Raw genomic sequence first — 17,603 nt, 5'->3', positions numbered from 1 at the left:
ACCCACCGGATCATCGAGTCCAACCATTCCTATCAAACACTAAACCATGCCCCTCAGCACCTTGTCCACCCGTCCCTTAAACCCCTCCAGGGAAGGGGACTCAACCCCCTCCCTGGGCAGCCTCTGCCAGGGCCCAATGACCCTTTCTGTGAAATATTTTTTCCTAATGTCCAGCCTGAACCTCCCCTGGTGGAGCTTGAGGCCATTCCCTCTCGTCCTGTCCCCTGTCCCTTGGGAGAAGAGCCCAGCTCCCTCCTCTCCACAACCTCCTTTCAGGTAGTTGTAGAGAGCAATGAGGTCTCCCCTCAGCCTCCTCTTCTCCAGGCTAAACACCCCCAGCTCTCTCAGCCGCTCCTCTTAAGACCTGCTCTCCAGCCCCTTCACCAGCTTCGTTGCTCAAGTGGTCTCCGTTGCTTCGTGGTCTTTTCCAACCTGGTGCTCCTACGATCCCACAAGTGCCGTTCTGCTCACAAGACACAAGCAGCCCCCGCCGTGGGGGCAGCCGGGGGCGGGCCCGGCCGGGGCCGCCATGGCCGCTCCCCCCGCGCCGCCATTGGCCGGGCGGCGGTTTCCGGCTGGCGCCGCCATTGGGCGCGCGCGGCGCTGGGGACGAGGCGGCAGCCGGCGAATCGCCGCGCGCGTGAGTCCCCGCTCCCCTCAGCGCCCCCATCGCTCCCCCGCGCCCCGCAAAGCCTCCCCGCTCTCCCTTTGCTCCCCTCAGCGCCCACCGCTTCCATCAGCCTCCTGTCGCCTCAGCCCCCTCTTCCCGCTTCTCTCCGCTCTCTACTCCCCACGTTGCTCCCCGCCCCCCCATCAGCTTCTTCCCCTCAGCCCTCTCTTCCCGCTCTCTCTCCCCCCCATTACCCCATTGCTCCTCTCTCGCCCCCTCCCTGCTACTCTCGGATCCCCCTCTGCCCTCCCTGCCTGCCCCTCAGCCTCTCTGCTCCCCTTTGATCCCTCCCCGCCCTCTCTGCTCCCTTCGACCCCCAGCCACCCCCTGCCCTCCCTGTTCCCCCTCCTACTTCTATCAGCCTCCTGCTCCCCTCTCATCCCCTCCCTGCTCCCCGCTCTCCTCTGCCTCCCTTTCTCCCCCGAGCCCCTTCACTACCCTCTTTGCTCCCCTCAGCCTGTTCCCTCCACCCCCCTGTTCTCCTCCCCCACTCCCCGGGCCCCACCTTAGTGCAGGGCTTAACCTGGCTGAAGCGCTCCCCTCCCTTAATTGCCAAAGTCGAGTCATTAATATCAGCTTTATTGTTTCCAGGTGTGTCGGTGTCAGTGCCTGTTAAAGGAGCTTTGCCCTTTAGCAGGCTGCGATCCAGGTGCAGGCATTGCTTTAGCCGAGGGCTCAGGGGCTTCAGGAAAGCTGGGGTGGAGCTTTTGGTCAGGGAATGCAGGGGTAGGATGAGGGGGGACGGTTTTCAGCTGAAAGAGGGGAGATTGAGATGAGATCTTGAGGAGAAATGTTTTCCTGTGAGGGTGGGGAGGCCCTGGAAGAGGTCACCCAGATGTTGTTGCCCCACACCGTGTTCTGTTACTGAGGCCCTGTTGTTTCAGGTTTGGAACTGGCTTATCTGCCTACGTGCTACTAGCAGGAGTGCCTGTGAGAGCACAGAAATATTCCTAATCTCATTCCTTAGGTTGTCAGTCCCACTCTTCAGCAAAGCTCCCTCAGAAATTGCCTGTCCCTGTTCTGTTGCGTGAGCATGACAGAGTAAAGGTAGCTCCAGTTCCTTGGGGACGAAACAGATGAAGTCAGTTGAAATCGATCAATCCTCCAGTCTGAAGTTTTTCAGAGTGTTTCCCCTATGTGGAAAAATTCAGCCAGAACTTTGAAGGTTTGGCAGAGTTACAAGCAAGGGAGGTCTTTGAGTGGAACCAGTGTTGGGAAAGGTGCTTACAGGCTCACCTGTTGCTGTTTGTCCTGCCCTGTAGCTCTCTGCCTTTCTTTTCCTCTTGAAGCAGGATTATCAGGGTGTTTTGGTTGTACAATATTTGTACAGTACTGATGTACAGGTGTATTGACAGTGTTCCCATGATTTGGAAAGAAGCATTTCAATATAAGCATGTGTCATTGTTTCTTGTTATGTCTATGCTTCTCCCGTGGTCTTCTTTCTTTTCCCCTTTTTCCATATTGCTAGAGGCAGAGGGGGTTTACTGGTTTAGTTCTTCTCTGGAACGATGGGTGACGCTTTGCTGTTTTAAGTATCGTGGAGAACTCCTCAGACTCCCTAAATCTCATCTTGGAACTTAGTGCAGGGCCAGGAAGTGTTTTATCAGAGCTGCTTGCTCCTCCAGGTGTCCAGAAGTGTTCCTTAAAGCGCTGGGTATTTTCCTTCAGGTGTTTTTTGTGATGGAGGCCGTGTTTAAGCTTCCCTGTGATGAACAGCACCCTCCTCAGGCTGAAGATTTCCAGGAGAAGCAGGACCAGAACAGCAAGCTCTCAGGTATGTGCTGAAACAGGGATTGCTGATGCGTTGCTTTATCGCTTCAGGAAGTCTCAGCATCCTCTGTGTGTGGGCCTAGTGTGGGAAGAGCGAAACTGAAGTCACTGAATGGAAAACTGCATGATTGTTTGCAATAACACAGTCCAACGTCCTTGTCCTGCCACCTAGCGATCACAGCACGGCGTGCAGCCACTTCAGTGCAGATCAAACATGTTTTGGTGTTTAAGCATTTCTTTATTTACTTAAGTGCTGTTTTAAGGAGCATTGTGAAAGATTGCGTTATTGACCTTAAAAACAATAATATTTTACTCTGTTTTTCATTTGTGTATGTTCCTCTGCTTACTGAAAAAAACTGTTATAGTTTTGTCTTTGATTAAATGGATTTTGAAAATCTCATTAAATCATTTATTAATGAGGTGTAATCTGATGCCAGAAGGCTTTTGCCTTCTCAGAAACCACTTGGTGGCAGAGAAGGGTGGAGGGAGAAGAAAAAGAAATATTAAACGCTGCAGTTTGAGAGAGTGTGATGGTGAACAGCAATAATATGGATACAGAAGGTGTGCAGGTGGTAACATCAGCAGGGATAGATACCTCTGCTGTTTTTTCCTCTATTTATGTGCTCTGAACTGAAATGTGATTTGTCTTCTCAAAAATAAATCTGACATTGAATCAAGCAGTAACATTCTTACTTTCCTTGTTCTTTCCGTAGCAGGAGTAAAAAAAGATATTGAAAAACTTTATGAAGCAGTGCCACAGCTTGTGAATGTGTTTAAAATCAAGGAAAAAATTGGGGAAGGTATGTGTTTTATTTTAGCTTGCTTAGGCTTGGATTTCTTTTGGTATTTCAAACTTAAAAGTTTAAAAGTCTTAAGCTCCCGATGTGTGATTTAATTAAACGCCTTTTGGATTTACTCACTGTAGGAATTCTAACCTGTGTGTTAATGACTGACATTTTCAAGCCTTTCAAAAAACAAGTATTCCGGTTTTGACATCTAAAAATGTTTTAGATGAATTTGAGTAAGTTAAGTCTTGATACTCCATTCTTTTTCTCTTTTTCTTGAGAAATTTGTTTATATGCAGCTGTGTTTTGACATATTGAACTGCTGTTCTTAGTTGGCTTTGTTTCCACTGAAGCCCTGCAGGCAGAACTGGAGTAGGAGATTGGAGGATGGTAGCTGCCTTATTTAAATAAAACTAACGAATTCTGGGATGCTTGTGTAGCCCTTGCCCTCAACAGATCCTACTGCGGGTGCCTTCAGTAGGCAGGACTGTAAATAGATTCTTAGGGACTTCTGAGTGTGAGATCTTTTTAGAACTTCACCAGTTTGATCTTTGAAACATCCTGTGACGCTCCTCACTTTTAAACAAAGACATTGATAGGAACTGGATTATTTTTCAGCTGTTTTGTGATGGGGTACCTGAGATGGCAGGCTGGGTGGCCGAAGGGTTTTGTCTCACCCTTCCCACTCTTAAGGAATCCCCCAAAACCATCCCAGCTCCGTTCATCGCAGCAACACATTTCAAAACCAAAGAGAGTTCTGTCTGTCATACAAAAGATGTTGTAATTAAACAAAATCTCTTGGTATGAGTACCACTCTGATTTTGTTCTCGGGAGCAAATGGTCCTTTTAAAAAAATCCCATTTGCAGTTCTGCAGAAGCATGAGAAAATAAGCTTCGGCTTAGGATTCCATGCGGGGGTTGCTTTCAATTTTGGCAGTTCTTGCCACAAAAAAATATGTCTTAAGTCAGCTTGGTAAGCCTTCTCTCTATAATTATTTCTACTGAATGCGTGGGATGCTAGATTATTTATGTATTTAGGAGTATTTAGAGGTTTTGCTAGCATTTTGATGCGCATATGAACTTACAGACTGTCAAACTAGCACGATGCAAACACAATACTTAAAATGTAATCAACAGTAATTTGTACTGCTTATTCATGTGGAAGAATGCTTCAACTTGTATATGCGGACCTCTCAGATCATTAGGATAAGTTAACCCCCAAGAGGTATGTCAGGGTATCCTTAATCAAATGAGTGCCTAAGTTTGCATGCAGTCCGAGTGCTCGCGCTCTCAAATGAGTCCATCACATTCTCTCTGTGCAGTAGTGCCCTGGGCAAACCAATAGTGCAGTTTATACATCACGGGAGAAGTCTGACTGTATCGATAAGGTAACAGAATTAAGAAAAATGTGGTAATTTGAGTAGCGCTTTCTGGATAAGCGTCATGTAGCCCACTTGCAGTGTGGGGAGAGAGGAGCGAGGTGTCAGATGAAAGTGAGCTGTCTAAACAAGAAAGCAAATCAAAGACGGGAAATTTACATTCAAAGGGCTCAGTGTCCCAGGCAAGTTAGACAGTGTTACATTTGCATTTTTACTGACAGAAAAAACTTGTATACAAGATCCCTGAATTCAGTAGTAGAAAAAAGGAACTGCATTCTTCTCTTCCGGAGTCTGCTTTTGATGTAGCATCAAGTGTACTGCTGGATTCTGATCTGAAAATATCCAAACTGACCTAATTAAAAATGCTGAAGATGGTGTTTTTTTCTCCTGCTCTATAGGTACTTTTAGTTCTGTTTACTTGGCCACAGCACAGCTACATACAGGAAATGAGGAAAAGCTGGCTCTGAAACACCTGATTCCCACCAGCCACCCTCTGCGCATTGCTGCTGAGCTCCAGTGCCTCACTGTAGCAGGGTATGTAAAAAAAATCACCACTGTCCTGACTAAACTGCTGCATGTTGTCTCACTGTTCTGTATTGATGTATTTTCAGGCTTGGCACTTGCTTGCTGTGCAGACAAGTGTATTCTTTTTATCATGAGTAAATAAGGGCCTTTACTGCCCTGGGGCTGCATGCTCAGCCAGTGCCCAGTGCAGCTCCTTGGGCGCAGACACCCCGAACTCAGTGATGCTGCTGCCTGGGATGAGGCTGTGGGGGTCACGTCAAAGGCTGGTTCCACACATCAGTGTCTGGAGGGGAAGGGGGGCGGTCAGACTGGGCCCCTCCCCGCCATGTAGGACCCTTGCCCCAAACAGAATGTGTTTAGTGGCAGACAGGAATGGTTGGACTCGATGATCTAAGAGGTCTTATCCCACCTGGTGATTATGAAATAAGAAATGGAGTGCCTTACAGGTAACAGGTGCCCTTTCTGTCACTGTCAGTTTGCAGATGGCGCTGTGTTTTCCATCTGAGAAGTTCCATGATGTATCTCTGCAATAACAAAAATCCCTGTTCTGAAATGCTTGAACACAGTCGACTTCAGAAAATGTGGTTTTAGGAATGAATATTTGTTAGCAGAGCGTGAATAGCACCTTTTTAAAGTAGTTGCTATCATGAAAGTGAAGTCCTACACTTAATTACAGCAGTAACAATAAACCATGGCTTCACATTAATCTGTGGAGCCTTCGCTGCAAATTTCAGGACTCGAGTGGAACACAGCGATGAGGAGCCACAGCGGAGCTGCTGACTGCAGCTGAGATTTCAGTCAGGCTTTCTTTTCTAACCTAATCTATGGTGACAGCGGTGTTTAAGAAATAAAGAAAAATAATCATTCATCTTATAATCTTTGTTCAGTGATGTTACTTTTCTTCTAGCGGACAAGATAATGTTATGGGAGTCAAATACTGCTTTAGGAGGAATGATCATGTGGTTATTGTTATGCCGTATCTGGAACACGAGTCCTTCCTGGTGAGTCCCAGGCTTTTTATGTGCAGTAAAACTATTTAATTAAAGCAGTTGCCTACCTACAATATCCATATACTCTTTCAGGACATTTTGAATTCTCTTTCCTTTGAAGAAGTAAGGGAATACATGTTTAATCTGCTGAAAGCACTGAGGCGCATTCATCACTTCGGCATTGTTCACCGTGATGTCAAGCCCAGTAACTTCCTCTACAACAGGCGGTTGAAAGAGTAAGTCTGTCCCAGTGACCATGGTGGGGTCTCATTTCTCTCTGCCTGGGCAGAACAGAGTCAGTTACGCTTTGAGGTTTTCTCCTTCCAGCTGTAGCGCAGGTGCTTAAGCAATAAAAAGGGATTTTTGGTTTTTGTTTGTTTTTTTTTTAATTTGTAAACCTTTTCTTTCTGCGTTTGGGGATTTGAGGCAGGGAGTATTTTTGTTTCATACTTAATGTAATGTTAGCCTCATAGTGACCAGTGCCTGAAAAAATTAATTGTTTTGAATATGAGTGAGGAAAAAAAAATTAGTATTTATCTTTTTTTTAATAAGAAAGCTGGTAGTGTGCATAGACTGAAATCTGTAAACCTTTACTAATGGATAGTGTAAAACTGACACAATTGAGACAGCTGGATCCAGGCTGGTTTCAGCTTGCACTGAATTAATGTTTATAACTGGTAGGGTTGGGTTTTGCCTGTAAGTTACAATATTTAAAGGCTGTAAAAAGGAAGGTACTGCTTTTTTGTGTGTGTGAAGAGCTGAAGTGGACAGAATAAGGAAGTGTTTCAGCGCGAGCAGTTCTGCAGCTGTGTTGGTGAGCATTACACTGTGTACAGTTGAGACATTGAGGGGCCGGAGCGCTCTCAGAGAAGGGAATGGAGCTGGGGAAGGATCTGGAGCCCAGCATTCTGGGAGTGGCTGAGGGACCTGGGTCTATTTAGCCTGGAGAAGAGGAGGCTGAGAGAAGACCTCACTGCGCTCTGCAGCTCCCAGAAAGGAGGTTGTGGTGAGGCAGGTGATGGTCTCCCAAGTAACAAGTAATAGGACGAGAGGAAATGGCCTCAAGTTGCACCAGGAAAGGTTTAGAATGGATATTAGGAAATATTCCTTCACAGAAGGGGTTGTCAGGCACTGCCAGCAGCTGCCATGTGCAGTGATGGAGCCTCTGTTCCTAGAGATGTTTAGAAGCCATGTGAATGTGGTGTTTTAGGGACAGGGTTTAGTGGTGAACTTGGCAGTGTTGGTTGACTCGATGCTCTTACAGGTCTTCTCCAACCTAAAGAATGCTATGGATTCTATGTAGTGAGAGTATGTAGTGAGAGTTTGTAGTGGCAGGGTCGCGTTCTAAGTTTGAGCAAACCACATGCTTAAAAGTTTGAGCAATACTGATTTTGTATTTCGATCTGTCAAACTGAGTTCGTAGAGCCTTAATCTCTGCTCTGCGGAGTTGGGTTTCTCTGAGCCCCAGGCACTGTTTGTCTTATCTGCCTTTATCCGTGCCTCTGCCTGTGGGGATTCTGCAAGGGTCACCTCACTTGTACTGGGCTGTGGGACCAGCAGAGCCCCAGGAAGGAGTTGCTAGCAATATTTTTTAACACCATTGGAGAATGTGCACTTGAGAGGATTTTAGGATGAGCAACAATAATGTAAGATGGGTGCAGGGTAGAACTATCGAGGGGTTAGGTAAGATAGGACAGGAGGAGGAGAAGGAGGAAAATAAGGCTGTGATACTGCAGCAGTACAGCTAAGCAATATGTCGAGTAAAACAAGAAAGAGTGCTAAGTAAATGAGTACTGAATAGTAAAAGGAACTGATTGATGGATGCTTTGACTCCTGATTCTGAATTTGTGCCTTTCAGGTATGCCTTGGTAGATTTTGGCTTGGCACAAGGAACCCCTGATACAAAAATTGAACTTCTCAAAGCTGCCCACTCTGAAGATCAGGAGGGAAGTTGCTCACAAAATTATCCCACCTCAGCCTCGGGAAATGGAGCTTCTGTCAGTGTCCCAGCAACTAAGCAGGCAGCCACAAAAGCAGCTGAGAAAAGGCCCAGCTCACTTTCCAAAACACAGATTAAACAAGGAAGAGGAGGAAAGGTTCTCAGTCTATTTCATTAATGTTGCTGTATGCTAATGCATTGCTTCTTCCAACAGGGGGGGATGTAATACCTGAACAAAAGCCGTGCCTGTGGCTCTTGCAGGGTCCTAAGCGATGCACAGAATGACAGTTTTCATATCAAAGAGGCTGGTTTTATGTAACCCTCTTGGCATCATTCACAATCTGTTAGATATAATACAAAGCTGAAGGCTGTACAAAACCCTAGCGGGGGTTACTGTTTAGACAGCCTGAAGGTTTTTAAGTGACACATCCTGTGGATCTCCTCCCCAAGCCAATAACTCTTTATCTGTCCTTAGATACTTAGCTGTATAACGAATGCAGTACAGGTGAAATTCAGATTGTCTTGGGGCACTTCTGAGGTGTGACGTGGTTTGTAAGCATGGTTGCTGTTCCGTCTAAACCATGTTTTCTTCACGTGCAGTAAACCAGTGCCTGCGAATGACTTGCAGTGCAGCTGTTGGTGCTTTATGTCACTTTGCACTTGTGTTTTGAACTGTCAGTACCCAGCTGACTGTGTTAGACAGGATCCTTACTGTCCCATTCTGTTGGTATTGCAGGAGGATTCCGTGCAGCATTCTGTCCAGCGCTCTGTCTTTGGAGAGAGGAATTTCAACGTCTATAGCTCCACATACCAGGAGAACTCGAGTACAAAAGTAAGGAGTGTGACTCATCAGGAAGGGCAATCCGTTACACATTTGAGAAATGATAGTAGTGATTGTTCTGCCAGGCTGGTCACTGCTCCAGGATGCTGCAGAACTAAAAGGTTTTGTGCAGGTCATTAAGCGTGCCTTTGCTGAAAAGCTCGAAGAGTTTTTGATTCTGTTTCAGTCCTTTATGAAACTCTTGGAAGCGGTTATGTAGCTGCTTCCCTAGCAGATCTTTGTATGTTGAACTTACTTCTTTTCGTACATGCAACTAATACTCTAAGCTTGTCAGACTTCTATTTTTTTGTATTTTGCAGATGAAGCTGGAGAGAGCTTGTAATAAATATTTTTCTGCCCCTTTTGTAATTAGTATTTCGTACGATGAGGGGGAAACCCCAGTGAAATGAGAGGGTTTGGCCAACAGTGACCATCCTATTGCAGAATGAGAGTCTGTGTGTTGCTGTGACATTCCATAGAATTGTTTTGATTCTCACACCAAATCAAATGAGTCCTTGAAACATTACACTAACTTGAAAAATACTTATCTGTAGCTTCAGAATATTGAATGTGTAATGGTTTTTGGTAAACATTGACAAATGTTTTCTGAAGGGGAAGGGGAGGAGATCAGGATATTTAGAAAGCTCCAGTGTCTGTTTTATAGGTGTTCTGCTATTGTTAAAAAGGGATACTTTCTTCTGTTCTAAAATCACAGCTTCTTGCTCACAAGCACCTCTTCAGTCTTAGTATTTTAGGGACTAGCCTATCTGTTTGTAAAGAGAAATCTGTCCTCTTATCTCACTGCAGCTCATAAAGCAATCCAAGATGACGGATGTTTCATCCAGGAGATTGGTAACAAAGAAGAAGATTATTTCTACCAAAACCGTCAGCAACGGGGCTGCCAGGAAAGCTGCCAGTGGTTGTCCCTTAAACCTGATTTGCGGCTGCTACGCCACGGACAGAGTTTGCAGTGTTTGCCTTTCAAGGTAATTTGCTCTGATAATGTTGTAAAACTGTCTGCTCTGCTGTCAGACAAGGTCAGAAACTTAGATTTACTGGACAACTGATTTAGTAGGTGACGGATAGCATTTGATCTGTGCAACCCATAAAAGCCTGACTATGCTCTTCTTAAATAAGAATAGTTCATGGAATGAACTATTGGTTCACTGCTCTCTGCAGCAAGAGATTCACGGTAATGATTTTTTTGTTCTTGTATTTAATTATCCACCTACATGTGTTGTAGCAAATTGCCTGGGTTAATTACAGCACTTATTGGACAAGACATCAGTCTGACAGCAGGAGTTATCTAATAGGCTAGGTCATGCCAGTGTGTTGGATTCTGGAAATCATGACATGTAGAATAAAACAGAAACATTAATAGGTTTGGGGTCTTTTTATTTGAAAGAGTATGTTTAACTTAGAGAACCTTAATAATTCATTTCAACTCCACCCGGCTGCGGTTGATTTTTGTTACGATTGACTATTGCTTTTCACCCACACAGTAAGGAACAGAGATCACTGCAGAGAATTCTGCTTGCCAGGCACAGCCCCAGGCCTGTGGGGTCCATCTTCCCCAGGCAGCGATGCCACCTTCAGTCCAGCACATGAATGTGCCAGAGTTGGAGAGCTGTCCCACAGAAGGAAGGCACTTCCTTTGGCCAGTTTTTTTCATTTTGAAATAGTTGTAATCTCACACCTTTTAGTTAATTCAATGATGAGTAAATTCTTGTCAACCCTCAGAAACCACAATTTGCTGGGGACTGACGCAAAGCCAGAGCATCCACAGTGCAGAATCCAGCGCATTTTTGGCCCTTGGATAATTAGCCTCAACTTTAGAGTTTCCTATGAAAACAAGCCTTTAGCAAAAGCGATGCTGCAGTTAGATGAAACTGGAGAAGGTCACTGTGCGTGAAGTATGCAGTAGGTGTTTCTGTGCAACTGCCTTATGCTGGATAATCTGATAATCGAATAGGTCTCTTACTGTATGCAACATTATAATTATCATCTAGCATGAAATTATTAGGTGCTTCAAACTTCTATAAAACTTGATGACAAGGTTAGGCTGTTCGCACATCTTGCACAAATATATTCTAAAAATAATATTAAGCACCATAATTAGAACTTGATATATCAACTTTTGTATTCTAAACATGTTTGTCTCTTATGCCAAGGTGCCAGCAAGTTGCTCCCAGGGCAGGAACACCAGGATTCAGAGCGCCAGAGGTGCTGACGAAGTGCCCCACTCAGACCACAGGTACTGCACAACAGACTGAACCAAGACCTTTTTCATCTTCTTGTCCTCCTCTTTTATCCATGTTATGTTGTCTTTTTGATGGGAGTGCTTTTGTTTAGGTGTGCAATTAACCACATCGTCCTTTCTAATACTTATCAAGCACTTCCTGATTTTAATTACAAGTTTATTATTTGGAGCAAGAATAAGTCAGGAATGTTTTCCTGTGTTTGAAACTCATACACGTCTTTATTCCTGTGAGAAGTGGTGCCGTGTGCAGGAGGGGAATACAAGGGGTTTTAAAAGAACACAAAGCCATTGTTTTTTATCAAGTTTCTTGGTTTATTGGCTTAGGACATACATTAGGCTTTTCTAGACAGATTGTCACATAGTTTGCTAGCAGGTAATAATGATATAATTGCACATGTGTGTTAGAAAGCGTTGGTTAACACTTCTTATCGGGTGTTTTCCTTTTTGCCAGTGCTTGAAATAGCAGATCTAGAAATGTAATGATTTTTTTTTTAATAGTTTTTTAACTTACCGTGCTTAAAAACTCCTGGTTCAGGAATTTTCAGTAGTCTGGGTAAGCCCCAGGGCGGAGCAGAGGGACGGTTAATGCATGAGCTGGTGCAGGCAGGGTGGGAGAGATGGTGCCTGCTTAGAGGACAGGGGAGCAATAAAACCAAAGTTACCTGTTGAGCATCTGGGATGTGACTGGGAGTTCTGACTTACAAAAAGGGGAATAAATACAGATACCCTCAAACATTGGATTTAAGATAACATATACCTTTTGAGAAAGCTATCCATTTTCAGTACTTAAAGTGCATAAATACTTGGAACAGACAGCAATACATTTGATCAGCTCATCCCTGGATAGCTGACTGCTGTTTGAGACAATGTCTGTGCTGTGGGTGTGACCGGGAATCCAAGGGGCATGACAGCCTGTTTGGAGTTCCCGTGCCAGCGCTGGAACAGCCGGCTTTATGGGTAGAAGGCATCCAGAAATCCTGACAAGTTCAGGCAATCTCTGCATTAGTCTAGAAAGAATTTGGGCAGAAAGGAAGGCCAACCTAGGAAATTGTGGACATGTGCTAGTGTGTTGTGCTTTCAGACGGGTTTCTGTTCCCCAGGGTAATGGAGAGTGGGATTCCAGAAAATACGCGTAAAGCTGGAAACCCTTGGGTGTGGCACAGACAGCCCTGAAATATGGAGTCAGCGGTGCCGGCTCCTGTCATAAGTCAGCAGAGGCCTTAATGAGAACAGGGTGACTGATAGTGATATTTATGAGGTGATGTTGTATTTGAACCAATAAACCTCCTTGCATGCTCCCATCTGGGACTGCTGGAGTCGCTTTTTCACTACCAGTTCTGTGCTGAGACCGCGTTACCAGCTGGACCCTGCTGGCTCTGTCCAGAGCGACTCTTACATCTGAGCCAGGTTCCCAGTGTGGGGGATACAGCATAGACCCCTGGTTTAGGGTGTTATACAGGTCTGGTTACGCTTTAGCTTGGTCTGCCCCTCCGCTCCTTCTCCTCTGGCTGCCTCACTGACTGGAGAACTCCAGACAAAAGTTAAATAGCAATGATGGTTTTGACGTCCTTGTGCAGAGTCTTGCAGTGTGATTATGGCCCCAGCCCTGCCAGAACAGGATTTACTGAGCCCTTCAGATACAGAATGGCGCTCCATTTCAGCAAGAGTTAAGTAATTAAACAGCTTTAAAGGTCTTGAACTCAATGACTCCCACTTTCCCAATCATGTGGGGGATACTCAGCATCTTGAACAGTGATGCAGTAACACTAAAACTTTGTGATGGGAACTATGAAGAAGACATAAAACTTTGCCAGTGTAAATTTGGCCAAATATTTAACTTGATATTTTTATTTTTTAATAGAAGACTTAAAATATGGGTTTGTAACTTAAGTCAGCTAAGATAGGTATTTTTTTTTCTCTAAGTCTGTGCTAACAGTGTTTCTAGCTAAAATGTCCAAAGTAATTACTGCCTACTTTACTACTTACTTTGTTGAAGAGAAGTAGAATCCTTCAACCTCTCCTCTGCTTTCCTTGTAGTCTCTCACAACTTGCACCTTAGTGAGCCAAAACCCAATGGCAGGCAGGTGTTCACATCACTGTCAGTGTTGGTTTCCCCTGTGCTTTAGCATCTCTCCCCAGAGTGCTCTGTGCTCTTCATAACATAGTGAAAGTGATGAATAACTCCTGCCTCCTGCAGTCCTAAGCTGGCTATCTCATCCAGTGATCCCATATATGAGAGGAGCAAAGTTCATAGGAAGATAAGTTCTTTAATGCTGCCCGACTGTGGCAATTCAGATTTGACTTCATTTGTGAATCATTTTAGTTCTGATTCTTCTGTAAGATTTTCTGCGTAAGAAGCAAATAAATGTCAGAACAAGGCAGTTTTGCACCCTCTCTCATCTCTCTGGGTTAAACAACTTCAGGCACTGGTTAGGTGTATTTTAGGTTTAGCAAGTTAATGGAATTACATGAAATGTTCCCTGGAAAAGCTCAAGCACTCCCTCTGTATCAGAGCAGGAAATTGGTCTTCAATCTAGTAATCACAATTATCACTGTTTGCTGCAGTGTTATCTGTGTGACCAAAATCAGCAACTCAGAACATAACTCTGATGGAAACTATTCAAGTAATAATTTCTCTTTAAAGACAGTAATGATTTTGTTTGTGATGAAATCATGAGTTATTGCTTTTGATTGCAGCCATTGACATGTGGTCTGCAGGAATCGTATTCCTGTCTCTGCTCAGCGGCCGGTATCCATTTTACAAAGCGAGTGATGATTTAACTGCTTTGGCACAAATTATGACAGTTCGTGGATCCAGAGAAACCATTCAGGCTGCTAAAACATTCGGTATGCAAACCTTAATTATGGGGAAAAGGGGAAAAGGTACGCGTGGTCTGTTATTCAATGCAGTGACTGACAATCTGTGGGGTTTTTTTAAATATATAAATATATTTTTAGGTTTGGGAGTAATTTTGGAGATAGATCACACTTTTTCCATGTAAAACACTAAAAGTGCTGGTCTACAACACAGTTTTAAGCAAGTTTTGTATTTTTTATCTTCTCTAGTCTGTATATGGGGTATTCACACCATAGGTTTCTCAACTGCTCTGCCGTCTTTTGCTAAGTCAGGGCCACTTGAGGTGAAATCTGCCAACTGAATGTTTTCTGCTGGCATTCAGTTAGAATTCTTGAGGCAGTGTTGCTATTCCTGCACAATTTGCCTGGAAGCTTAAGTCAACGTGACTTAATATTTAGATGATGTAAAGCTGGCTTCCCTCCACCTCCAAGGACTAGTAAAAAAAACCTAAACACCACCAGCCAGTCTATTTAGAAAACAAAACCACCACCAAGAACAGAAGAACTAAAATACCTGTTACCTGAGTCGTTGGCAAGCCAAATGCCGCAGTGCCTGCTACCTGGGAGGGTAATGAACAGCATCGATTCTTGTTCTTCAGAGGTGTCAAAACCAGGGTATTGATTTTCTTCAGTTCTGTTAAAATGACAGTGAAATGCAAAAGGCAGCATGGGTGAAATCTGAACAAACCCAGCCAGCTCTCTCTTCTGAGCAGAGCAAAGACTGTCCTTCTGCCTTGCTGTAAAACGTGGCTGGTTTGGAGGAGGTGGCAGTTGGGCTTGGGTTGGTGTTTTGTGGTTGGTTTTAGTGCTGGTTACACTTCAAGACATGAAGTTTCAGTGAAACAAACTTACAGTTGCATAGGAAGCGTATTAAAGAGTTGTCAACTCTATCTTCCAGGTAAATCAGTTCTGTGCACCCAAGTTGTCCCAGCACAAAACTTAAGAACCCTCTGTGAGAAGTTGAGAGGAACAAACAGCAGCTGTAAGAGATCCCAGGGTGAGGCACCCAGCAAGGCTGTAAGTGACTCAGCATCGCCACTTGCAGCAGACAAGCCCTGTCCTGAGACACTTGGAAAACAACCTCACTGCATAACGAGCTCTCAGGAAGGCGATGGTGCTTTGGAAATCAAAGCAGCAGACCCAAAAGGGTGGGATCAGGTTCCTGACGAAGCGTATGACCTCCTTGATAAGCTACTAGACTTGAACCCTGCAACAAGGATAACTGCCCAGGAGGCTCTGCTACACCCTTTTTTTAAGGACATGAGACCCTGAGAAGATCCCGTGCTCTGTTACTGCTCTCATGGGTTTTCTGTGGAAGTGAGATGCTAAGGTGGTTTTACCTTGCAGCCCTCAGCATTGACATGTTGCGGTACCATCACACCATGCTCAGAACTACAGCATTGGGCTGCAAATGTAAGTTTGCCTGAAGAGTTACTCACAGGTTTAAAAACAACACAACCACCACTAACACCGTTAAGACAGGGCTCAGGGGTTACCAGTGTGCATGCCTCTTCTCTGAGGAAGTTACCTTGGATCAAAAGCTACAAAGAAAAAGTTTCACAAGCTCTAATGCTTAATTCTGGAGAGGTGCTCATAAAATTTACACACTTGCTTTAAGCTACAATGGAAACAAGGTGTTTGAGAGGTTTTTCCCATCCTTTAAATATCTCTTTGCTCCTCATCAGCACGAGTGACCAAAAAGGGGACAGTGGTAGTTGGGTTCAGACTGTTTTCAGAGGACAGGTTTACTCTGGGAGTGTTGCTGGAGGTTCTGTCATCAAAAGAGAAGCACAAACTGCTTTAGAAGGAACAGTTCTAGTCCCCTCTGCTCTCTCCTACTTGGGCAATAGCAATAACTGTCATTACTTGTTTTGCGTAGCACAGGTTTCCTCAGTGCCCCAACTGCTGCCTTCAGAAGGGCTCATGTGACCCGCACAGCTTTGTTTTTTTATGGAAATGGGCTTTTTTGTTGTTTTTAAGGAATATCTGTTAAATAAAGGATTTTTCTAACTTTGGAAGATTGCCTAGAGATGATTCTGTAAAAATGAGTCAGGTAAGGTTTTCCTGTGAGGTGGCTGTGCTCTGGTAGAGTTGTTAGTTTCCTGTACAGGGTCCTCGGTGATGGGAAACGCTTCACATAGCTCTGGTAGCATAGTGGAAGCACCCTAATTATCCAGGAGATCTTAGCACTGAGTTAAAGCTGGTTCTTGTCTGTGCTGAGGAGGAAAACCAACCCCCCTGCCCTCTCACCCCATGCATTCACTGTGCAAAGTGAGGGACATTGCATTCAGGAGTTACTCTGAAACCCAATACAGTGTTTGTCCGTGTGCATTCCTTGAAACGCTGATGGAGTTGTGGCTCAGAGAGGTTGCAAAAGCCCTTCTGAGGAGAGATTGCTGCTTTGATAACTCTTGTCTGAGCCTTCTAGGAGCTAGTGGTTGCGATAGCTCAGAGGTCCTGGCTGGGGCTGCAGAGACAGCATTTCAGTGTGTGCACACCCCCTGCCCCCCCCAGTCCATAAAGCGAGGGTAACGCTACGCTCTTCCTGGCATCGGCTGTTAGAGAAAGTATCTGCAGATGTCAGAATACTGATTGCAGAAAATCTCTAAACCCGCAAGGCCCTGGGGCCCAGGTCTCAGTAATTTCTGCTGTTTATGTAATTTCAACACAGTGCATCTCTGAGAAATTGTTTATCTAAAGGAGCTGTAGCCAAATTTGGCAAGCACTGCTGCCTGCCAGCATCTGCAGCTGTGTTGTTTCCTCCTCCTCCACTCCTGCCGTATACAGTGCGATGAGAACGCGAGCTGACAAGGGGCAGAGATGTCAACTATCCATCAGAAGTGTTCTGAACAACTGCAAATGAATGAAAGCCAGAAGTAAAATACTAAAGGCAGGGGCCTCTCAATTAAAAAAAAGAAAGAAAATTAAGGAAAAGAGCAAGGAAACACTAGAGGTGAGCAGATAAACCCTACTGTTTCTGGGCAGCGTGGATCCTAATGAGTTCGGCAGGACAGCGCTGCGCCACTCCAACTGCTCCTGTTGAACCGTGCAGCTCCTGCACCCCCTCCATGCTGATCCCAGGAAGAGGGGGGGCTGCCTCTGGCCTCCAGTAAAACTCCAGGTAAAAACCAAAATTACTCTACCAAACCAATTATTTCTCAAGTGCCAAGTGATCACAATCACCATTTGTGAGGTGGTGCTGGGCTTTTCTCCAAGGGCCTGATTATTCAAATGAGGTGTCTGTACCCTTGTGCTTACAGCTCACTGGGTTCAACCTTGCGGCCGAGGGCAGGAGAAGCCGTGCCCCACGTTTAAGCTGGAGCTACAATATCTGTCAGCCTGAAGCGCCTTGGCGCATGCTGAGCTCTGGCACCGCACACCTGGAAGAAGTCAGAGATGCTTAACTGCTTTCAGCTACCAGTGCTGCTCTTCCCCCTCCTGCTAGCATTGGCCTATGGGAACGCAGCCTTCAAGGAGGTCTTAGGGGAGTCAGATTTTCAGGGGAGAGACTCAGAGCTGTGAGCAGCTGAGGGTCTTTGTTGGGGTTAATCCCAGCAGCCCGGGCTGTGTTTCCCTGCGAAACAAACCTGAGCTTGGGAAATAATGCTTG

General features: G+C 45.0%; 1 protein-coding gene across 3 annotated transcripts; it reads left to right on the top strand.

Annotated features, from left to right (window-relative positions):
* Positions 1–589: 589 nt before the first annotated feature.
* Positions 590–16,011, top strand: CDC7 (cell division cycle 7). Of its 3 annotated transcripts, XM_069862769.1 has the most exons (12): positions 590–640; positions 2,339–2,444; positions 3,154–3,240; positions 5,003–5,138; positions 6,037–6,130; positions 6,212–6,354; positions 7,977–8,214; positions 8,794–8,889; positions 9,685–9,863; positions 11,049–11,131; positions 13,835–13,984; positions 14,892–16,011. In XM_069862769.1, exons 2-12 carry the CDS (start codon positions 2,351–2,353, stop codon positions 15,263–15,265), a joined length of 1,674 nt encoding a protein of 557 aa, XP_069718870.1. In that variant the 5' UTR covers positions 590–640; positions 2,339–2,350; the 3' UTR covers positions 15,266–16,011. The 3 variants fall into 3 exon arrangements, with proteins under 3 accessions (XP_069718870.1, XP_069718872.1, XP_069718869.1); XM_069862771.1 differs by lacking the exon at positions 590–640 and having other exon boundaries at positions 2,242–2,444; positions 3,157–3,240; XM_069862768.1 differs by lacking the exon at positions 590–640 and having other exon boundaries at positions 2,245–2,444.
* Positions 16,012–17,603: the final 1,592 nt, after the last annotated feature.

The sequence above is a fragment of the Phaenicophaeus curvirostris genome, chromosome 8 (assembly GCF_032191515.1).
Source record: "Phaenicophaeus curvirostris isolate KB17595 chromosome 8, BPBGC_Pcur_1.0, whole genome shotgun sequence".
Taxonomy (NCBI): domain Eukaryota; kingdom Metazoa; phylum Chordata; class Aves; order Cuculiformes; family Cuculidae; genus Phaenicophaeus; species Phaenicophaeus curvirostris.
Note: the sequence above shows the minus strand (reverse complement) of the source record. Positions and strands in the feature narration are given on the sequence as shown.